The following is an 18291-nucleotide window of genomic DNA, read 5'->3' on the forward strand; positions in this document are numbered from 1 at the left end:
CATGGTTTCTGCTCCTCCATACAACTTCAACTTGCATGTGGTATGAGCCAGCAAGGGGCCTTAAATATGTAATTTTCATGGTTATGTAATCACAGGCACTGCATTTCTTCTGTCAAATTCTAGAGACAAGCTGATGGAATTTTGGCCACATTATGGATTGATTTTTTGGGGGACTCAGATGTGGTGCTCCCTGGTTCAGCCTGTTGTGATTGGTGAGTGTGGGTCACATGATACTGGAAACACTCTGTCCAAGGGAGGCAGGTAGGGCCCAGTAAGCTGAAAACAGGACTTCTACCACAAAAAAACTTTAGAAGACAAATCTTACCTTAACTATGAAACTGTTAAATTTTAAATTTCATAGAAAAATATTTTCATAATACATTACTCATTTTTTCATGTTTCATAAAACCACTTCTTTCTGATAAAAGTAATACATACATATTTTATACCTTTGGAAAATATACAAAGAATATTAAAAGTAAGAATCAACCTTATTTTTCCAATTTAGAGATTAACTGGGTTAACATTTTTATACTTATTTTTTCTCTAGTATTTTTTCATTTTTGAGGTTATATTATAACTATTATTTTGTAACACAGTTTTTCTCGGTTTGAATTCTCCAGGAACAAATTCTGAAATAAGGATTCCAGGCTGGGCGCAATCACACCTATAATCCCAGTGCTTTGGGAGGCTGAGGCGGGTAGATTGCTTGAGTCCAGGAGTTTGAGACCAGCCTGAGCAACATGGCAAAATGCCGTCTCTATTAAAAATACAAAAAAATTAACCAGGCATGGTCATGTGTTCTTGTAGTCCCAGCTACTTGGGAGGCTGAGGTGAGAGAATCACCTAAGCCTGGGAAGTGGAGGCTGCAGTGAGCTGAGATCATGCCACTGCACTACAGCCTGGGCAAGTGGAGTGAGACCCTGTCTCAAAAAAAAAAAAAAAAAAAAATTTAAGAGCACATAATTTATCTTTAAAACCATCCCAGGAAACACCAGTAGGAAAGTGGAAAAGAGATATAAGGAAGGGAAATGTTACAGTCATTATAGCTGTGTAACAAATTACTCCTGAGTGATACAAAACAACCACAGTGTTATTTTGCATAAGATTTTGTGCATCGGGAACTCAAGAAGGGCTCAGCTATAGAAGTCCACCAGGGCTGTAGGCATCTGAAAGCTCTGTTGGGCTGGATGTTCAAGATGGCCATTCCCACAGCTGGCAGGGGATCCAGATCTTTGCATGGGGCACCCCAGCATAGCAACTTCTGTTTAGTCAGACTTCTTACTCTGTGACTAGTTTCCCCAAGAGTGAGCGCCCAAGAGAAGTAGACGGAAGCCAATGTCCTTTTATGGTCTATCCTTGAAAATCATACAGTGTCACTTCTGCCATCCTTTTTTATGAAAGCAGTTGCAAGCCCATGAGAGAAGAGACATAGACCCTACCACTTTATGGGAGGAGCACTGCAGAACTTGAAGCCTATTAAAAAAAAGATCACCACAGAAAGAAAGCCAATAAATTGTTTGTAGTTAATCCAGTTGGCACTGTGTTGCAGCAGGAGCTGAGTTCTGCTGGAGAAATCTAGAAAATTTTGAGTATAAAAAACATCTCAAATTGTCCCAATGGAAGGCTGTGAAAACTAAGGTGTTCAACCAGCAATTTCCCATTAATAATTGGTCAGGCTGGGGAGTGGGAAGAGGGAGCATTAATTGCCCTGGGAATGGAGAAGTTCCCTGGCATTGATTTCTAGCATACTGCTGGCCAGTGAAAAGCCTCAGGCAGAGAGTTTCAGGTCTTCACAGCAAGCAGCCTTTCAGCAACAGAGCTCTGCACACAGATGAATGCCATGGGGTTCTGAGGAAGGTACCAATAGTAACTGGCACAAATATCTTAAGCATTTTTCTTTGTCATTAAATTCTCTCTGTGACAACTTTTAATGGTTAGATATTTTATTTTGTTTAATTAACATCTCTGTGCATCAAGCTGAGAGCTAGGGGCAGAAAAAAATCACACCACAGTGTCAGTTAATGTCACTGCATGTTCTCTAACTTTGGGCCACCAATTGTTCATCTTTCTAATTTTCCTTAGTCAGCTCCCTCTCTTGACACCAAACTTTCACCTCTTTCCCCAAATCTCTTTTCAACTTGCCTCCCATTTACTCTTAGCTGATGAGCTAATCTGCTTCAGTGAGAAAATGGAGGTCAGCAGACGATCAGCCTCAACTTCATGTTCTCCTGCTGTAAACCAAAACTAAAATTCTAAGCCCCCAAATGACTGAATGGACTCCTCTCTTGGCCAAAGGGCTCCTAAAGGAACCTGAAAAACTAGTTCAGGCCATGACAGGAAGGGGAGGAGTTGGACATGCCTCATTATACACTTCTCTCTTTGGAGTTTAGGCAACTGACCAGCATTAACATTAAAACAGAGACCTTAAGACTGGGAAAGACTCTTTGTAGCAATAAGATACAAAATTCCAAACTGACTCTGGTAGAGCATCACATGGCAGATTGTTGGAGGCCAAAAGAGTGAGGGTCATGATCAACTCAGTATACCACTGGAGGCTATATGAGTAAACAGCAAACTGTTCTCATAAATGCAGAATGTTGGCAAACAGACAAACTGTCCGCGGCCCAGAAGGAATGCTGAGGGCAGTCACAACCCAGACACAAGTGTTTCTTGTGATTAGGCACATCTGAAGCCTGTTAGCAATAATGTGATCAATCAAGCAGCTGACCAATAGTTACCTCCTCCTCCCTGCTCTTGCTACCCAATAAATACGAAGGGCTGTAGAAGCTCATGGCTTCTGCCTTTGCTTACCAGAAGCAAGAAACCCTCTTCTTCTTCCCCTGGCCCCTTTCTTTAAAACAGTTTCTTTTGTTTTAAGTTTTCATTTCTGTGTTCATTCGTCCCCCTTCGTTCCGTCTCGTAATGTCGGTCTGAAGTAGTAACAGTAGTAACTGCTATAATGAGGGTCTCAAGTAGTAACAGTAGTAACTGTCATAGTGACAGTCTCAAGTAGTAATTGTGGCAGTCTGTCACAGCAGATAGCAGGCCCTGAAAAAAAAATCAAAGTATTTTGCCCCTAAATACATTTCTTTGACATATTTTGAAATGGCCCTGCAAAGCTGTCTCTTATGGGGGAAATTCTTGCGTTCTATGGAGAATCTCCATCCCTTTTTAAGATCTGATAAGAGACCTTCACCATCTATTCTCTCTGAAGCCTGCTACCTGGAGGTGACATAAACATGACAAGAACCTTGGCTTCCACAACCCCCTTTATCTTTTTTTTATGGGTTGTAGTTCTTTTTATTGTTCTTAAGAATGATACAAAGATAATCCAGCTTTGCTGTTGTCTAGGTGGATACTCTCAGCTTCTCTTTTTCTACTTTTAATACCTGGGTAATAAGATCAAAGAGGACCTGTTCCAGAGAGTTCAAAGGAATGTTTTCTGATAATTATTTATTTATTTATTTATTTAAAGTTCTGGGGTAAATGTGCAGTATGTGTAGGTTTGTTACATAGGTAAATGTGGGCCATGGTGGTTTGCTGCACCTATCAATCCATCATATAAGTAATAAGCCCAGCATGTGTTAGCTGCTTTTCCTGATGCTCTCCCCCACCCCACAGGCCCCAGTGTGTGCTGTTCCTATTTCTGTGTCCATGTGTTCTTATCATTCAGCTCTCACTATGAGTGAGAACATATGGTGTTTGTTTTTCTGTTCCTCAATTAGTTTACTGAGGATAATGGCTTCCACCTCCATCCACGTTCCTGCAAAGGACATGAACTCACCCCTTTTCATGGCTGCATAGTATTCCATGGTGTATATGTACCACATTTTCCTTATCCAGTCTATCATTGATGGGCATTTGGGTTGATTCCATGTCTTTGCTATTGTGAATAGTGTTGCAATAAATATACGAATGCATGTATCTTTATAATAGAATGATTTATATTCCTTTGGGTATATACCCAGTAATGGGATTGCTGGGTCAAATGGTGTTTCTGGTCTAGGTCTTTGAGGAATCACCACACTGTCTTCCACAATGGTTGAACTGATTTACATTTCCACCAACAGTGTAAAAGCATTCCTATCTCTCTGCAGCCTTGCTAGCATCTGTTGTTTCTTGACTTTTTAGTAATTGCCATTTTGACTGGCGTGAGACGGTATCTCATCGTGGTTTTGATTTGCTTTTCTCTAATGATCAGTGATACAAATCCTTTTATCTTAACTCAAGCTGACTTCAATTCTTCAGGCAGAGCTTAATTCTTTGGACCAATTGCCAATCAGGAAGTCTTTGAATCCACCTATGACCTGGAAGCCCCCACTTCTAGATGTCCCACCTTTCCAAGTCAAACCAATGTATACCTTAAATATATTGATTTATGTCTTTGCCTGTAACTTTCTGTCTCACAAAAATGTATATAACCAAGTCGCAGCCCAACCACCTTGGGCACATGTTCTCAGGACCTCTGGAGGCTGTGTCATGGGCTATGGTTCTTCACCTTGGCAAAATAAACCTCTAAACTGATTGAGATCTATCTCAGATACTTGATTTACACTACCTATCCATTTTCTCTATCTAATCCCTTTCTGATCCCTTTTCTCCCAATCTTAGAAGATAAGGAGTTCCTCCTCCAGGTCAAGACCAGCCCCCAACATCCCCATCTGTACTTGGATCCCAACCTCATGCACTCCTGAGTTATCTCTGCCTCCCCCTGGATCTTATCTCTTTAGCCTGCCTCACTTTCTGCTTTATCTTCAGCCTCTCGTTCTTTGCTTCTCCCTCTCTCCCTATAAACACACCCAAGGCTTTCTTCAGGCTACAACAACATACCCTTCTCCATCTAACAACTACATAATCTCTCGCCTCATTTCCCATTCACTTCAGAATCCACTGCATTGGAGTGTATTGCATTCTGTTGTCACTTTTCCTCAGAACTACTCTCACCATGATCATCCATCAACCACCAATTGCCAACTCTGGAGGATAAGTTCTACTTCCAACCTCTTAGACCCCTGCTGTACTTGAGTCCATGGATCATCCCCTTCCTTAAAGCTCTCTGTTCTCTAGGCCTCCAGCATTCTGCACTCTCCTGATTGGCTATACTTTATGAATATTCCTTCTCTGTCTTTGATTGGTCACCCTTCCTGTGTCTAGTCCAAAATGCTGCTGTTATCTCTCTATTGCTTGCATTTTGTCTACACTTTCTCCCTAGGTAATCTTATTCTTTTTCATGCTCCCAATTACAGATATTTTATCAGAAACTCTTGGAGCCAGATGGCTTCAGAGTTTAGGATTTTTAGATTTTGGAAAGGTAATATAACATATAGTAAAAATTACATACTGGTGCCAGTAGAGTTTGGGACAGCACCCATAGTTAAACAAATGGATATTTCTGTAGCAAAACACAGAAATATTCACACTAAGTAGGATTTTTCAAAGGGGCTGCAAATAGTCCTCTTATGTGTTCAGGTCATATTTTGCAGTCAAAGGGGCTCAAATCTGATCAGGCTTTGCCACCAAATAAGTTTTTTAAAAACTTTTGCTTTTTAGATTTTCTTTTGAATTTGGAAACTACAGGTAAAGGATTATAGACAAATACTATTGGTGTGCTGATAACTCCCAAATCTTGTATTTCCAGATCATAGTTCTCCCTGGAGCTTAAGGTTTAGGTATCTAAAAGCCAGCTGGATACCTCAACCTGGAAGTCTTACAGATATATCCAGCTCAATTCACCCAAAACTGGAATGTCTTCCCATCTAAGGTCTGGTCCTCTAAGAAACACTCTGAAGCATGTATCTGTATACAAGACATTTATCAATGGGACACCATTTATCAGCTCCTGCCTTGGAGCTCTGGGGCTGGAATGGCCTATCAGTTTTCCTGAATTAAGGAAAGGAGCCTGGCTTTTGTGCCCCTACATCAACCAGCCATTGAATGTGGGCTGCCCCTGTCAAGGGAGTATAACCTTGAGCAAAGCAGCTCCCCTGGGCTACAGAGGGCTCAGCTGTGAGCCATCAGCAACCATCCTTCCTGGAGGCTGGGGAAATGATGGCTTCTGTCTTGAAGCAGAGCAGCACAGCATCCACTTCAAACTCGCCTTCTAGTTTCTGTGTGTGCCATCCAGCCAGGCACCCAAGTCAATAGCTTGTAGTCATCCCTGACTCCTCTCTGTTTCTTAGCACTTCTACATCTGATAACTCATTGTGTCCTGCCAATTTGCTCTTCTAAAAATACTTAAAAATCTGCCTCATCTCCTCCATCCTTATGTCCAATGTCCTAATTCAGATTCACACTGTCTCTTTCTTGACTCGTTCACTGCAGTTGCCTCCTACCTGTTCTCCTTTCTTTCACTTTTTCCCCAGTTACACCGATTTCCTATGTAACAGAACGAACCATGTAAAACTCAAATCTGGACACGGTGTTCTGCTGCTAGAAATGTTCTAATAGTTAACCATTGCCTACAGGGTAAACTCCAAGTTCTTTAGCCTATTATAAAAGGCCTCTCTGATCTGAGACCTGCCTATCCCTCCTCAGCCGCTTAGCTGGCTCACAACACTTAACATACTAGCCTCCTCCTCTATTTACCTCTTGTTCCCCTGACACTCTGCTGCTGCTTGCCTCCATGCCGGAGCTCATGTGGTCCTCTCTGTGTAGATGCCCTTCACTTCACACACAATTTATCCTATAAAACTTGGCTCAGTTGTCACTTGCTTTAGGGACCTTCCCTAACTCCCTATCCCCAGTCTTGGTTGGGTGCCCCTTCTCTTTGCACTTATGATACCCTATCCATACATCTCCCATTGCACTTAGCACACTGTATTATAATTAGATGTGTTTGTGTTGTTGCTTCTTGAAAGCCAGGACAGTGTTCTCATGTTTTCTTAGAAGTAGGGACATAATAGGCCCTTAGTAAAAGCTTGCTGAATGAATGAATGAATATGAGTTTTTTAACTCCAAAATCCATACATTTTCCTTTAAACTATGTTGTCTATGCCACAATGCCAATGCCTTCAGCATCCCTTGCTGCTCTGGTAATCATAATGGCTGAAGGTTTTTAGACTTTAGTGTGCACTAGGCACCATGTTAAGGAATTTGTATACATTTTCTCATTTTATGCTTAACCAGTTTGGTAAGGAAAGCACCAGTATTCTCTCATTTTCCTGTGGAAGAAACTGAAAATCTGAGGGCTTGGGTGACTTGCTCAAAGTCACATATCTAGTAGGCAGTAGAGCTGGGATTTGAATCCAAGTATGCCTGACCTCAGAGCATGAGTTCTTAACCACTGTGCAACAAGGCTTCTAGGAACCTTTGAAGCCTTGCTGAACTTCTGATCTGCAGACTTGAAGCTGCAAAGGAGCTCTTGAGAAGACACTTACTAAACCGAGGCTTAAAAGGTCTGTGTTTAGTCCAGAGTTCAGAACATGCCATTCTCCCAAATAAAACTCTTCACTGACTTCCTACAGAACATTGAATAAACCCCAGATCTGAAAAATGGCTCATAAGGCCCTGAACACCGAGGCCCCTGCCTTTCTCTCCATCCTTATACCCTCCTGCTACACTCTTTCCAGTCCCACTGTTGTTCTCTCTGCAGTTGGAACATCCCAGCTCTTTCTAGCCCCAAGGCCTTGCATGTTCTTTGCCCCATGGCAAAGACTGCCCATTTCTACAATCTTTTCATTCCATTTATCTAAATGTGGCTTCATAAAAGGTTTTCAAAGTAGTTCCCATTATCATCAGCCTCATCTCCTTATTTCCTTCATAGCATTTATCATGATTTGTAAATATTTTATTTCTCTTTTGTTGTTTTTGTCTGTTCCACTAAAGCAGGGTCTGTTTCTTGTATTCCCAGAGCCTCATTCCATGAATGGAGGAATAGGTGTTAAACAAAACAACTTTGTTGAAAGTTGTTTACCTATAGGATGTTTACCATTTAAAAAACAGAAAATAACAAGCGTTGGTGAGGATGTAGAGACATTGGAACCCTGCTGGTGGGAAAGTAAAATGGTGCAGCTGCTGTGGAAAACAATATGGTGGTTCATCAAAGAATTAAAAATAGAATTACCGTATAATCTAGAAATTCCACTTTTTGGTATATATCTAAAAGAATTGAAGCTAGGGTCTTGAAAATCTATTTGTACCCCCATGTTTATAGCAGCATTATTCAAAATAGACAAAAAGTGGAAGCAACCCAGTATCCATCAACAGATGATTGGGTAAGCAAAATGCGATATATGCATACAATGCAATACTATTTTGCCTTAAAAAGAAGGAAATTCTGACACACCCTCAAGGATGAACCTAGAGGACATTATGCTAAGTGAAATAAGCCAGTTGCATAAAAGCAATAATATGTCATTCCACTTACCTGAGGTACCTACAGTAGGAAAATTTATAAAGACAGAAAGTAGAACAGTGGTTCCCAGGAGCTGAAGAGAGGGAGAATGAAGAGTTATTGTTTAACGGGTACAGAGTTTTAGTTTTGTAAAATGAAAAAATTATATAGATGGTGGTGATGGTATGAAATACTTATTACCACTGAACTATATACTTGAAAATGGTTAAAATGGTAAATTTTATGTTATGTGTATTTTACCACAGTTTTAAAAGAAAGAAAGGAAGTGTATTAGTCCATTCTCACACTGCTATAAAGAACTGCCTGAGACTGGGTAATTTACAAAGAAAAGAGGTTTAATTGTCTCATAGTTCAGCATGGTTGGGGAGGCCTCAGGAAACTTACAATCATGGAAGAAGGAGAAGCAAACATATCCTTTCTCACATGGCAGCAGGATAGAGAATGAGTGCACAGTGAAGGGGGAATCCTCTTATAAAACCTATCTCATATCTCATGAGAACTTACTATCACAAGAATAGCATGGAGGAAATCACCCCCATTGTGTCCCCACCCAAATCTCATCTTGAATTTTACTTGCATAATTCCCATGTGTTGTGGGAGGGACCTGGTGGGAGATAACTTAATCATGGGGAAGTTTCCCCCATACTGTTCTCAGGTAGTGAATAGGTCTCATGAGATCTGATGGTTTCTTCAGGGGTTTCCTCTTTTGCGTCTTCCTCACTCTGTGTTTGCCTGCTGCCATCCATGTAAAATGAGACTTGCTCCTCCCTGCCTTCTGCCATGATTGTGAGGCTTTCCCAGCCATGTGGAACTGTACGTCTAATTAATCCTTTCTTTTGTAAATTGCCCAGTCTCAGATATGTCTTTATTGACAGCATGAAAATCGATGAATACAGTAAATTGGTACCAGTAGAGTGGGGCATTGCTGAAAAGATACCCAAAAATGTGGAAGCAATTTTGGAACTGGGTAACAGGCAGAAGTCAGAACAGTTTGGAGGGCTTGGAAGAAGACAGGAAAATGTGGGAAAGTTTGGAACTTCCCAGAGACTTATTTAAGGGCTTTGACAAAAAATACTGATGATATGGACAATGAAATCCAGGCTGAGGTGGTCTCAAACGGAGATGAAGAACTTGTTGGGAACTGGAGCAAAGGTGACTCTTGTTACTTACATTTTAGCAAAAAGACTGGTGGCATTTTGCCCCTGCCCTAGAGATTTGTGAAACTTTAAACTTGAGAGAGATGATTTAGGGTATTTGGCAGAAGACATTTCTAAGCAGCAAAGCATTCAAGAGGTGACTTGGGTACTGTTAAAGGCATTCAGTTTTAAAAGGGAAGCAGAGTATAAAAGTTTGGAAAACTTGCAGCCTGAGCATGTGATAGAAAAGAAAATCCCATTTTCTGAGGAAAAATTCAAGCTGCCTGCAGATATTTGCATAAGTAACGAGGAGCCAAATGTTAATCACTGAGACAACGGAGAAAATGTCTCCAGGGCATGTCAGAGACTTCTGTGGCAGTCTCTCCCATCACAGACCCAGAGGTATAGAAGGAAAAAATGGTTTTATGTGCAAGACCCAGGATTCCTGGGCTGTATGCAGTCTAGACACTTGGTTCCCTGTGTCCTAGCCACTCTAGCCATGGCTGAAAGGGGCCAACATAGACCTTGGACCTTCAGAGGGTGCAAGCCACAAGCATTGTCAGCTTCCACATGGTGTTGAGCCTGTGGGTGCACAAAAGTCAAGAATTGAGGTTTGGGAACCTCCACCTAGATTTCAGAGGATGTATAGAAATGCCTGGATGTCCAGGCAGAAGTTTACCACAGGGATGGGACTCTCATGGAGAACCTCTGCTACGGCAGTGCGGAAGGGAAATGTAGGGTTGGAGCTCCCACACAGAGTCCCTACAGGGGCACCACCTAGTGGATCTGTGAGAAGAGGACCACCGTCCTCCAGACTCCAGAATGGTAGATCCATCTACAGCTGCACCATGTCCCTGGGAAAGCTGCAGACACTCAATTCCAGCCCATGAAAGCAGCTTGGGTGGGGAAGCTGTACCCTGCAAAGCCACAAAGATGGAGCTGCCCAAGACCATGGGAACCCACCTCTTGCATCAACGTGACCTGGATGTAAGACCTGGAGTCAAAGGAGATCATTTTGGAGCTTTAAAATTTGATTGTCAGATTGAATTTTGGACTTGCATGGGCCCTGTAACCCCTTTGTTTTGGCCAATCTCTCCAATTTGGAACTGTTGTATTTACACAATGTCTGTATCTCCATTGTATTTAGGAAATAACTACCTTACTTTCGATTTTACAGACTCATAGGCAGAAGAGACTTGCCTTGTCTCAGATAAGATGTTGGACTGTGGCCTTTTGAGTTAATGCTGAAATAAGTTAAGACTTTGGGGGACTATTGGGAGGGCATGATTTGTTTTGAAATGTAAGGACATGAGATTTGAGAGGGGTAAGGGGTGGAATGATATGGTTTGGCTCTGTGTCCCCACCCAAATCTCATCTTGAATTGTACTCCCATAATTTCGATGTGTTGTGCGAGGGACCCAGTTGGAGATAATTTAATCACGGCAGAAGTTTCACCCACACTGTTCTTGTGGTAGTGAATAAATCACATGAGAGCTGATGGCTTTATAAGGGGTTTCTGCTTTTGTGTCTTCCTCATTCTGTCTTTGCCTGCTGCCCATCCATGTAAGATGCGACTTGCTTCTCCTTGCCTTCCACCATGATTGTGAGGCTTCTCCAGCCATGTGGAACTGTAAGTCCAATTAAACCTCTTTCTTTTGTAAATTGCCCAATCTCAGGTATGTCTTTATCAGCAGTGTGAAAATGGACTAATACACCCATGATTCAATTACACACCAGGTCCTTCTCATGACACCTGGGGATTATGGGAACTACAATTCAAGATGAGATTTGGGTGCGGACACAGCCAAACCATATCAGGAAGAAAGTTATCTAACTACTTAGTAGCCCTGTTGATCTCCTGCCTCCCAGTCCAGTGTCCTCTCATTTATACATGCTGGCTCCCTCAGAGTATCATTTATTGGCTAAGCATTATAATAATATGATCTCCCAGCAGAGAATACCTTTCTAGGACATATCAAAAAGGTAAACTTTAGAGTTTACTTAAACTCATATCTTCTGTATCAGTCAGGGTGAAGATAAGGTTAAGATAGGCAGGAAGCCACTACTACTGTTTGAGGGGAAGGGGAGGAAGTGGTCATTGGAACTTGAAGAGCTGTGGTTGTACAAGATGCAGCGATCTTTGGTAGAGAAATGTTGCTGTTGCATTTACTGCTAACAAGGAGGTATCTGGTCAAGTAAGTGTACCTTCTTCTGGTCTTCTGTTGCTGATGCCTCCCATTGGCTGAACCCAACTGGAAGTCAGAGGGCAAGAAAACCTGTTGATGCAGGCCATAGGACCACAGAACATTCAGTAGAAGGGAAAGGGTAGAGAATAGGTTTGAAGGTGGCCTTATACCAAACTTCGTTTTAAAAGTGAAAATACTCAGAACCTGTATTAGTCATAGTTCTCTAAAGAAATAGAACCAATAGAATATAGATAGACAGACAGATAGATAGATAAACAGATAGATAGACAGACAGAGATATAGATATACCAGAAGGGATTTACTTCGGGAATTGACTCACTTGATTATGGAGGCTGAGAAGTCCCACAGTATCCTGTCTGCAAGCTGAAGAACAAGGGAAGATGGTAGCATGGCTCAGTCCAAATCCAAGGGCCTGAGGACCAGGGGAGCCAATAGTGTAACTCTCAGTCCTAAGCTGACAGCTTGAAAATTGGGGAGTATCTGATGCAAGTCCTGGAGTCCAAAGGCCTGGGAGTTCTGATATCCAAGGGCAGGAGAAGATGGGTGTCCCAGTTCCAGAAGAAAGTGTGAGCAAATTTGCCTTTCTTCTGCCTTTTTGTTCTGTCAGGCCCTCAGTCAACTGGATGGTATAGGCCTGCACTGGGAGAGGGGGGATCTTCCTAGTCCAGTTATTCAAATGCCAGTCTCTTCTGGAACGCCCTCACAGACATATCTAGAAACAATGCTTCACCAGCAGTTATCTGCATGTCCCTGAATCCAGTCAAATTGACACCTGAAATTAACCATCCCAGACCCAAAGAATTAAATGACTTGTTTCATGTCATTGATAGTTATAAGATTCTCACTGTATTTATGACCTAATAATTGGGTTCTATCCACATAGTGATAAAGAATGAGAACACAAGTCTAAACTTGGAAAATCTGCCACAAACTGAACACCTAAAAAAAGTTTTGTTTTTGAAAGAGAGTGATATTCACATCTTCTACAGAATTAGCATTCATTAGGAATTTTTATGCTTTGAATTTTGCAAGTCTGATTCATCACATGTTACAAAGAAAATAATCTTAAGATCATGAGTTTTCTTCCTGCTTCTGCCCTAATGATTATTACAGTTTATGGGACATTTAAGAGAAGCTGAAGCAGAGTATGTGATGAATCACTTCTTTCTTGCTGCCTTCAAGATTTTCTGTGTTTGTCTTTCAAAAGTTGGATTATAGTGTGTCTCAGTGTGAGTCTCTTTGAGTTTATCTTACTTAGAGTTTGTTTGTCTCCTTGGATATTTATGTCTTTAATCAAATTTGGAAATTTTCAGCCATTATTTTATCAAATATTCTCTTTGCCCCTTTCTCTCTTCCTTCTCCTTCTGGGACTTCTAAAATGCTTATGGTTGTCTGCTTGATAGTATCCCACAGGCCCTGTAGGCTCTATTCACTTTTTTCAAAATCTTGTTTCTTTCTATCCCTCAGACTTAATAATTTTAATTGTTCTATCTTCAAGTTTTCTGATTCTTTCCTCTGCCTACTCAAATCTGCCTTCAAATCATACTAGTAAATTTTTCACTTCACTTATTGTACTTTTCAGCTGCGGAATTTCTTTTTGGTTTCCTTTTAGATTTCTTCTCTTTATTGATACTTTTGTTTTGTTCATACTTTTTTTTACTTTCTCTAAATCTTCTTTTAGTACTTTTAGCATCTTTAAGGCAATGTTTTAAAGTTTTGTCTAAGTCTTTATCAAGGATAACTTTTGTTAGTTTATTTCTTTTGAATGAGCCAAACTTTCTTGTTTCTCTGTATGCCTTGTAGTTTTTTGTTGAAAAGTGGGCATCCAAATCTATTAATATAGTAGCTCTGGAAATGTGGTTCTTCCTTTTTTCCAGGGTTCACTATCTTGTGTTATTGTTTTTGATTGTTTTTGTTTGCTTTTATTGTTGTAGACTGTTGTCCCTGTGCCAAGGATCAACCTTAGGTATAAACTTAGGATCTTCTCAAATCTTTTCTAAGTCTGAACCTTTCCCTGGACAAGCACAATCACTCTCTAATTTATCTCATGTATACAGTTGCTTTTGAATGTCCTAGTCTTTAATGTCTATCTCCCAAAAGGAGAAAAATAGAAAAATAAAAGGGGTGGGTAAAATGATGGCAGCCCTTTAAATCCTCTGGAGTCACTTCAGCTTGAGCTGGAGGGGCTTGCAACAATGGTGGGAGGTACAATAACAATGGCCACTTACCTCTTTGTGGGACCCTCTGTGATCAGAAGTAGCAATCAGCAATCATTACACAGATGCCTGATATTTGGAGAACAGTGTTCTTTTTGCCCATCCTGGCTCCTGTAAAGTGTGTGCAAACTACTTCAAGAACACATGCACAGCTGCCTGCCATGGGGCTAGGGATAGAGGATGGGTAGCTGCTATTGTGCTGAGAACTTAAATTTGCCAAAATTAACTACAATTTACCACCCATGTCTTCTCCTGTAATACGTAAGCCTTCAATATACTCTAGAGACCTAAAATAGTTACTAGACAAATTCCTCCAGTGTAATTGTTGTGTAGATAGGGAGATAGATTTCTGGTCTTTCCTACTTTGCCATCTTCCCAGCCCTGAATCTCTTTTGAATGCCGTGGTCTATGGACACCTCACCCATATCCATTAGCTACCGCCCTAAAGGATGTGAAAAAAATTTCAAGAATGTTCCTCACCCTGAAGGAATTTCCAGCTTCAGGATGCATGTTGACTTGCTTACATATTATTGTGTTTGGCAGATTCCTCTCTGGTCAAATATATCAAAACTAACAAAATAATTAAAAAACAAACTATAAACAGTCACTCTGTTATTCCTCTCAAAGAAGAAAATGTACTATTAACATAATTTATGGCAGCAACAGAAAAGCCAGGATGAGGAAAACCAAGCATATGTGTGTTAGTTCTGGAATTAGAAATTAAGTTGTCCTAGCCCAACACGCCCATCATTAGCCACATTTGGGAAAAAAAACTCTCATTTTCGTGGTAGTAAAACTGGCCGTAAAGTAATTCAGTTTGTTATTTGTAAAGCCACGTGATGGCCTTCCTATATCCCTTCTATTTCCAAAGGAAAGAGAACTCTATTTGGGAAAATAGAAGGAACCCTCCCACTGTTCATGGTTTCCTTTACTGATATTTGAGAAATAAATGCAAATCTTGCTTGTACCATCAAGGTTACAGTTTTCTAATTCCTTTGGCTGAGATTTGAATGGATTCACTAAGTTCTGTTTCCTTCTTTGCCCCCCGTTTTCTATGCCACAAATATTGCTTGTTCCAAGGGTTAGAGAAATTTTGTTATCTTTTCTGGTCAGTTTCTTGTGGTTCTTGTACGAGCAGCATTCTGCAAGTAGTGGGCGTAACTTATTTATGTAGTATGTGCCTTATGTGAAGGAACTTAATATTGTTTTGAAGGAAACCACAGTTAGAAACAGAAACTTAAAAAATCTGAATTCTAATATGTTCAAGGATAGGTGATCTAAGCAGGAATCTATAGAGTGCCAAGACTATGTGTTTGCTTAGCTGGTTTTAAAATAATCTAACAAATTGGGGGATTTGATTCATTTAAAAGAATACTACATGAAATGAGCATTTAATATTAGACTCTATATTTCTTTAAGTTACAGCCTATGTGCCATGCAGCTACTAGTAGAATAAAAGGCAAGTAGCTTAGATTAAGTTAACCATTATTCTGTGAAAAAAGATAAAAAGTATAACCTAAAACTTCAGAAAGTTAATATGGTCATTTTAGTAATTGATTGCAAAGGGGAAGATTATAGAGAAGTGCTATCACAATAAAGAGAGATTACTTGAAGCTTGTGTTTTACAGTGAGAGGAGAAGGGAACACATATTGATTAAGTGCTTGTTAGGTGACTGAACATTGCTAAGTGCTTTATGTATGTTGTTTTATACAATATTGTCAAAATGCAGCTGGGCATGGTGGCTCATGCCTATAATCCCAACACTTTGGGAGGCCAAGGCGGGTGGATTACTTGAGGTCAGGAGTTTGAGACCAGCCTGGCCAACACGATGAAACCTAGTCTCTACTAAAGCTACAAAAATTAGCTGGGTGTGGTGGCACATGCTTGTTGTCCCAGCTACTCAGGAGGCTGAGGCAGGGGAATCACTTGAACCCAGGAGGCCGAGTTTGCAGTGAGCCAAGATCGCACCACTGCACTCCAGCCTGGGGGACAGAGCAAGACTCCATCTCCAAAAAAAAAAAAAAGTGCTATGAAGCCTTCCATTATCATGGCCTGTTTATAAAAAAGGAAGTAGAGAGGTTAAAGGTTAAATAATTGGCTGAAAGCCAAGTGGCTAGGAAGTGATGGAACTTGGATCCTTAACAGTCAGATTCCTACATTTATCTTTTTGCCACTGAGCCATCTGATATGTATTGTTTTTTCTTATATTAAAATTTGCTTTGCATTGGATAATGGATAACTCAGTGTCAAAATGGATTGGCTTTATTACCTTGATGGAGCACAGAACTCATTTTAGGATGAAAATGACTGGTAGAAGAGAAAGCTTGCACTGTTTATTCTTCACTGAAGAGCCCTAGCCTTGTGCTTTCTACGTAGTGGTTGCTTCACGAATAAATAAAATCTAAGCAGATCCTCTATTTAAATTATTATTTCCTGAGCTGAGTGAAAATAGATTAAAATAAATACTAAAATATTTGTAGTTGTCATTATTTATGAAGTTCATTGGTCAACTAGATTATGAAAATCTTTCGTAACTCACATTGACTCCCCTTTCAGAACACAGACGTATTAAAGGGGTGGCTCTGGGATCTGCTTCATGCCAAAAAGGGCCTGTGGAAACTGTGTGACCTTGAGAAAGTCGCTTAACCTCTCCAAACTTTATTCCTTCTTTAGCCAAATAGGGATAATTCCTTATTAGCCAAAGGTGGAGAGTCTAGGTAGATATGTTTTTTTTCATTGTTAAAAACACTCATTTTGATACATAAAATCAGTAGAGCTTCCACTCTGCCACATATGCCTCTATGAAGAGTCCTGTGCCATTCAACCAGGAAACATATTTATTTATTTATTTGAGATAGGGTCTTGCTCTCTCACTCAGGCTAGGTGCCTGAGTGCAGTGGCGCCATCATAGCTCACTGCAGCCTCAACCTCCCAGGCTCAAGCAATCCTCCCACCTCAGCCTCTTGAGTAACTGGAACTATAGGCTCAGCTAATTTTGTAGAGTTGGGGTTTTGCCTTGCTGCCCAGGCTGATCTCTAATCCCGGGCTCAAGTGACCCACCTGCCTTGACCTCCCAAAGTGCTGGGATTACAGGTGTGAGCCACCGTGCCTGGCCAATTAGGGAATATTTGAATGATGCCCCATTTCTTATCCCCATCAGAGTGCACACCTCCATGTTGTTCCTGTCCATTGATGGCTTCCAAATCCAGATGATCAAATAGTCCTTTATCTCCAAAGCAGGCTCAAAACGATTGGTTCAGACATTCCAGGCTCTATACCCTTCTTTAGTTCCAGGTAAGTCGAGATGAATAAAGCCCCAGCAGATGGAAATTGACTGCCCTTGAAAAGCTACTGCAGCCTCTGCTTGGCCTCTTTGCCCAGCGTCACCATGGAGACAGCCAAGGTGGCATGGTGAGGTAATAGTTGCTTTCTGATGCCCCTCATGATAGGATTTGTGACATGAAAATTCTAACTCCTGGACCCATGATATGGTCCCACCTTACTCTCCAGCTTTCTCTCTCCCCCCCCTTCTGCTGCTTTCTTATACTCTCCTTTCTGCTGTAGTCCCCAGTACTCTTCCTTCAAGTTTTCTTCCACTAGAATCCCTTCCACCCACATCCACTCTGCAACCCTCTCTCTCACAGCTCTCATGTTTCTTCAGGGCCTAGGCTGTGCCTTGCAGCCTCTGCATTGCTCTACATCAACCAGGCAGCCCAGTATATTAAATGACCCCAACAAACTTTTTTTTGTAATAAACCAAAAATGGGCTATATTAGTCTGTTCTCACACTGCTATAAAGAACTACCAGAGACTGGGTAATTTATGGAGAAAAGAGGTTTAATAGACTCACAGTTCTGCAGGCTATACAGGAAGCATAGCTGGGAGGCCTCATGAAACTTACGATCATGGTGGAAGGTGAGGGGAAGCAAGCATGTCTTAGGTGGAGCAGGAGGAAGAGAGTGAAGGGGGAAGTGTCACACACTTTTAAATTATCAGATCTCATGAGAACTCACTCACTATCCACTATCATGAGAACAAGAGAGAAATCTACTCCTATGATCCAATCACCTCCCACCAGGTCCCTCCCCCAACAATAGGAATGACAATTAAACATGAGATTTGGGATTTGGATGGAGATACAGAGCCAAACCATATCATGGACAAAAAGAGAAACCTACTGAATGAAGATGGTAATATCACCAACTGGTGCCAAAATATCAGTGCTGTTTCTCTACCTGGTTATCCCCTTCCACACTCGATCCACACACACATCTCTCCTAAACCAAAAGTTTAGGAGAAGTCAGGGCACAGGCACACTCTCTCCTGACTCCTCTTTGCCCCATAGCCCCTTTGAAATAGTCTTGAGAATAAAGAT

The 18291-nt window shown here is 41.0% G+C and overlaps 1 protein-coding gene across 1 annotated transcript in view; it reads right to left on the bottom strand.

Moving 5' to 3' along the window:
• The window catches only part of TSPAN5 (tetraspanin 5), a 234285-nt gene extending 217008 nt beyond the window's left edge, over positions 1-17277 (bottom strand). Inside the window, exon 1 of the mRNA XM_054554216.2 lies at positions 17086-17277. Within this exon, the coding sequence (XP_054410191.1) occupies positions 17086-17106 (21 nt within the window). The 5' untranslated portion in view covers positions 17107-17277. The remainder of the gene's footprint in view (positions 1-17085) is intronic.
• Between the last annotated feature and the right edge of the window lie 1014 nt (positions 17278-18291).

This window comes from Pongo abelii, chromosome 3 (genome assembly GCF_028885655.2).
Source record: "Pongo abelii isolate AG06213 chromosome 3, NHGRI_mPonAbe1-v2.0_pri, whole genome shotgun sequence".
NCBI classification, from domain to species: domain Eukaryota; kingdom Metazoa; phylum Chordata; class Mammalia; order Primates; family Hominidae; genus Pongo; species Pongo abelii.